Genomic DNA, 6000 nt, shown 5'->3' on the forward strand with positions numbered 1-6000 from the left:
AATTTGATTTAAAAAACAAAATGTAATTTTGTTGCTGTGTTAATTTGAGGTACCTTCCGGAGAAGAGTGACATGGGAAGCATGGAAGCTCGACAACCATTTGGTTCCCGTCATTAAGGAAGATGAATGAAGGAAGAGAAGTTGTACCAGTATACTTGGGAATTTGTTTATAAACAGATTGTAAAAATGTAGAAGCTGAATCAATCGAGGAAAGAATGCAATTAGTGGCGTGCATATATGCCCGAGCTTGCCATAGCATGCATAACATGGAAAGTCAAACACACAACGCCTCTTAGGGCTCACATTCCCGTTTAATTGTTTACAAATCAATATTACAACTTGGTACTATTATATAGCTAACAACTTCTATACTAATTATTTCAATTGGCAACTAGTTTGGCCAAGTTGTCCTTTGCTTATTCTCACACGTCTTATCCTCAAATTTGCGAGTATGCGGCAACTAATTTAGTTAGGGTAATGTTAGGGACACTAAATTTGTAGACTAAGTTTTGGAAACTAAATGACATGGAAGTTGATGATTGATTTATTACTTAAACGTTGATAAACGTGCTCATTCCTATTGGTGACATATCATTTAGTTTGCAAGTTTAGTCTCCCTAGCATTACTTATTTAGTTAAGTTGACATTTTACGTTTTGTTGAAGTATCTTTGGATTGAGGATCTCTTGGATATTATTTAAGGAAAACTAATGAAAAGGGTTTGAAAACTTTGAGTTTTAATGATAAGGACAAAATAAAGGGAAAAGTGAATAGTACCAGGATTGACTTTTTAGTGTAAAAATATGGTTTTTCGTTAAAGTGAACAGTACCAGGTGCTTTTCGTTAAAGTTCCCTATTATTTAGAAGGTCCTTTTAATATTTGTAATAGGTTTTTAATAGAATTGCTATTGTTTCGTCAATATATATATATATATATATATATATATATATATATATATATATTGTTGATGCACAAAATCAGTGAGGACTTTGGTACAACAGAAAGTGTTAAGTTTGTGACCTTCGCTAGATTGCTCCGGTCACTAGTGTGGATAAGTATGTAAATGGATAGGGACAGGGAAGCAAACACAAGATGTACGTGGTTCACCCAGATTGGCTACGTCCACGGAGTAGATGAGTTCTCATTAATTGTGAAGGGTTTACACAAGTACATAGGTTCAAGCTCTCCTTTAGTCTAGTGAATGATTTAGTATAAATGACATTAGGAAATATTGTGGGAGAATGATCTCCTTTTATAGAAGAGAGTTTCTAGCTTTGTTTTAACATTGACACATGTCGTCTTATGATTGGCTTCTGATGTCGACACGTGTCGCTCTATGATTGGCTTTTGATGTCGCGCTATGATTGGCTTCTGATGTCGACATGTGTCGCGCTGTGATTAACCTCCTGGTTGGAGAGAAACTCTTCTAGATCGTTGTCGGTATAACGTTGACCGGTGCTCAGTAGTTTCGGGATTGGTTAAGTATGGTACAAACATATATATATATATATATATGTATATATTGCTAACAACTACACAATAAGGTGAGCATTGATACCACTCAGTACTACGGTCTGGTGGTATTCCTCTTCACTTGGAAATAAGAAGTCTTAGGTTCGAATCTTGTGGATGACGAATTCGATACCAAATTAAGCTGCCCATTGTGTGGCTTTGTCGAACTCCCCCTCCCCTTAGTGTAAATATATCGATGTACTCAGAATAAGGTGAGCATTGACCTTTCACCTCCTATTAATGTTTGTGATAACTCAAACATGTGTCTTTTTACTTAACCCTAGTTAACTTTCACATTAATCCAAATTTTAAACCAAGTGATGTGTCATAAACAAGAAATAAGTACATTAATCAACACTTAAGTAATCAATCATTAACATTCACATAATTTGGTTTACAAAATTTGATATCCAAGCATTACTACTGAAATAATAAAGCATTACTACTGAAATAATAATGCTACTTTTACAACATTTAAACCACCTTATGAGGCTACTTATTTGTTAGTTATTTTGACTTTTATTTATTTATTTTTATTTTTTTGACAAACGATAGAGTTAATTAGTGGGTTAAATTGTTTGTTAGGGGGAGAGGGATCAAACATTTAACAAACGATTAAGTTAATGGGTCAAATTATTTGTTAGGGGGGAGGAGGTCAAATCTACACTAGAATGCATAAATATGATTATTTTTCACTACGACAGTAAAACGCTATATGCAAAATTAGACGAAAAGGAAATATCCCAACAAGACTTGAACCTAAGAGATATTAATTGGCTCTATCCAATTGAGCCACACATTCATTTAGGATTTTCACGTTTATTCTTCCACTCTTTCTTTCTTCTCCCTCTCAGTCCTATACTCTTCACTCCTTCCCTTTTCACCTCCTCAGCCCCTGGTGACGTATGTCCACAGGATTGGCAAAGCATTTGCCCAAAGTTGATACTTCTCCAACCCTAAATATATATATATATATATATATATATAGGTTCGTTCTTTTATTTTAAATGATTAATGGGCAATATACTTTACATAATCAAGGAAGCAACTTCTAAACTAATTAAAATAATTTATCCAATAAATATTTCAATTGGAGTAAAGTCAACTGTTTAGCCTTATAAAATTATATGTTCACAGCAAGTTACTAAGGCTAAATACATCTATCAGGAGATTAATGATCCATAACTCATAACTGGAGAGTAATTAAGGTCAACTCTTTGTTTTGAACAATTGTAAATATATATAGACATGACAGGTTCTTCTGGCACTTCATAAGTTGTGCCAACTAAGCTCCTGGGGTTCCAAGAAGTTGAAGTCAAACCTGCTAGTACTACAATGGCTGCCATGAAAGGGTAAGATCATCTCATTTTCTAATCTTCAAGAATAATCAAAACGTTCATGACAACAGTTTGAGTTCTGATCTGATTGAAAATATGTTCGTGCTATTTTGTAGGCCTGAAGACGTTGCAAGTGTCGACGTCTATACAGCAAAAGGTCTCCTCAGTATAGGTCACCGTTATCTGGATGTCAGGTGCGAATTCATCTTATTACTAGCTAAACAAATAAATGAGAGAAGAAACTCTTGCTTTTTCTGATCCAAAACTAATAAGAAAATTTTAATATCAATAGGACGATTGAGGAGTTCAACAAGAGCCACGTTGAAAATGCCATGAACATTCCTTTCATGCTCATCACAGAAGAAGGTATATAATGTTTCTTTCAGGATATGAATTTATACATATACACATATACAGAGCCTTTAAAGGAGAGATCCTTATTTTTCTCGAAAAATTGGGGATTAGTTGTGGAGTCCACACTATATTTAACTTCAATGATTTGAACCATCTATTTTCAAGTTACACCTTATAGATCATCATTGCAAATTATTAGTCAAATCGGAAATATTTGAGGTATCTAATTGAGTTCAAAGAAATTAACGAATAATATGTTTTAAGGAACACTGAAATTTCATAGTGACAATTAAATAGGCAAATGATTTTGGATTGAATTGAATTTTTGCAAGGATGATCTATGAATCGAAACTTATAAAATAAGACGGTTTGAATTGTTAAAGTTCGATGTGAAGTGGATCGTACAACTAGTCTCCATTTTTTCCCTAAAGGGCCTGAAATATATATGTATATTACATTCCAACTCTAACATCTCAGTTAGCATATAATTCTGTTTTCTTTTCTTTCTTGTGATAATAATCTGCAGGTAGAGTGAAAAACCCTGAATTTCTCACCCAAATTTCCTCAACGCTCAAGAAAGAGGATCACTTGGTCGTGGTATTTACTAAAACATCATCTCGATGCTTACGTTTTCCTTCTTTCTTAATGTCATAAAAACTCTAATCTTATCAGTGCGGATTTTTTTGAAATATATTTGAAGGGTTGCAACAGTGGAGGAAGAGCACTTAAAGCTTGTGTTGATCTTCTTAATGAAGTAAGTTTCCAAACTTACAGAGTTCCTTTAATTGCTTGCCATTATTCTGGTTTTTGTTTTTTCATAGTTATAAATTTAAAGGGAAATGTATTACAATGGCAAAATAATTGCAGGGTTTCCAGCATGTGACCAACATCGAAGGAGGCTACTCCTCTTGGGTGGACAGTGGACTTGCCGGTGACAAACCCTCCGACGAGTTGAAAGTCGCTTGCAAGTTCCGCCCTTGAAAATTACGCAAATTAATTTGTTCAGCTTTTCTATTTGTAAAAGCATCTTCAATGAAAGCCTTAAATTAAAGGTATCAAATTTGTTTTTGGAGGCTTATTTGGATTTTGTCATATTGTCCAACTTTTCACTCCAACCGATCTGTCAAAAATAATAAATATTATTAAAAATATAACTTTAGTTTCTGAAACTTAATTTTCTCCACATAAAATCCGGCATAAGTTTTTTACTTGAATAAAATCTATTGACTAGATTCCACATCAGCAAATTCATTAAATATATTTGACTTTACAAATTAAAAAATTTTTGATGCCCAAAACGCCCCTATTTGAATGTTTGATTTACACAATTAATTCCATACAAATTGTAAGGGAGAATTAATGATTTTACAAAAATAAAAAAATAATAAATTCATTGCATAATATATATGATAACAATAAAACATGCCTCATAAATGTAGTAATACATGCTTAGTTAAGTCAATAAAATTATATTTTACATATAAATGTAGGTAAATTATTTCACACACACACACACACACATATATATATGACAACAAAAAAAAACATGCTTGATATATATAAAAATTCATGCAATATAATTTACCTACATAATAAAGCAAACCCAAATATATGCTGTTTATACCATATTTAGGGTCTCGTATTTAGATCTCGTATAAATACTTGGGGGACTTAAATATAATTATGTGATAAAGGAAGGGGCAAATATGTAATAAGTGAGGAGTCCTTATTCTATAAAAGAACCCCTCACCCTCACAATTGGAGGAGGCCAATTCCAAGGCCCTCTCACCCCCTCTCAAAGCTCTCTCTCCCTCAAATAAAAACATAATCAGTGTGGACGTAACCCAAACCTTGGGGTGAATCACGATACATCTTGTGTTATTTATGTTTCATGCAGATTCACGGTCGGATTTACGTTGTTTCAAGACCTCCGGTTTTGTGCATCAACATATGCAAAATAAAATATCTACATAAAAAAATGTTATTATTTTATTCAATACTAGTTTACCTATTATTTGTACATATAATAATAAAATGTGCCCAATATATATGATGATACATACAAAATAAAATACCTACATAATGAAGAAATGTTATTTGATTCAAAATTAATTTACTTACAAAATAAAGCAATTTTATTTTATTCAAGATTAATTTACCTATTATTAGTACATATATCTTATAATAATAAAATGTGTGCCAAATATATGTGATAATACATGGACAATAAATTACCTACAAAATAAAAGAATGTTATTTGATTCAATATTAATTTACCTACAAAATATATGTATTTGCTCATCATAAATTTAAATATAGGTAGATTAATTAGTTTAATATTTTGATCATATATGTAGTACTGTATATATATATATATATATATATATATATATATATATATATATATATATTGAGCGTATGGTAGTAATATATACATTTGAACGTATATATATGTGTGTGTTACGTGACAACCCGTCCCTAAAATTACGTTTTTATTTATTTTAATCGAGGGAATTGACGAAAATGCCCTAGAGGCAAGGATTTTGACTTATGTTGATCATCGTTTAGAGGAACATATGACTTATTCTTTTGGCGTATTTGTGTAGTACTTGTTGGTACGAACGCATAGGCGAAGACCGTTCGTGAGTCTGGATTGTAACGGTATAGTTACAGACGTTTGAAATTGGTTATTTACATTTTAGATTATTAAATTATTTGAACTCCCACCTTGTGGGAAAGAAGCCAATCAGCTTCAAGGAGAGAAAATAGGGACCAATGAGAGGAGAGAGGAGCAACCA

At 32.4% G+C, this 6000-nt stretch overlaps 1 protein-coding gene across 1 annotated transcript; it reads left to right on the forward strand.

The window, feature by feature from the left end:
* Window positions 1–2714: 2714 nt before the first annotated feature.
* LOC103421715 (protein HIGH ARSENIC CONTENT 1, mitochondrial) lies at window positions 2715–4376 on the forward strand. Its single transcript, XM_008359756.4, has 6 exons — window positions 2715–2863; window positions 2965–3042; window positions 3141–3214; window positions 3729–3799; window positions 3903–3956; window positions 4070–4376. Exons 1-6 carry the CDS (start codon window positions 2847–2849, stop codon window positions 4181–4183), a joined length of 408 nt encoding a protein of 135 aa, XP_008357978.3. The 5' UTR covers window positions 2715–2846; the 3' UTR covers window positions 4184–4376.
* The last annotated feature ends 1624 nt before the right edge of the window (window positions 4377–6000 follow it).

Source organism: Malus domestica, chromosome 09 (assembly GCF_042453785.1).
Source record: "Malus domestica chromosome 09, GDT2T_hap1".
NCBI classification, from domain to species: domain Eukaryota; kingdom Viridiplantae; phylum Streptophyta; class Magnoliopsida; order Rosales; family Rosaceae; genus Malus; species Malus domestica.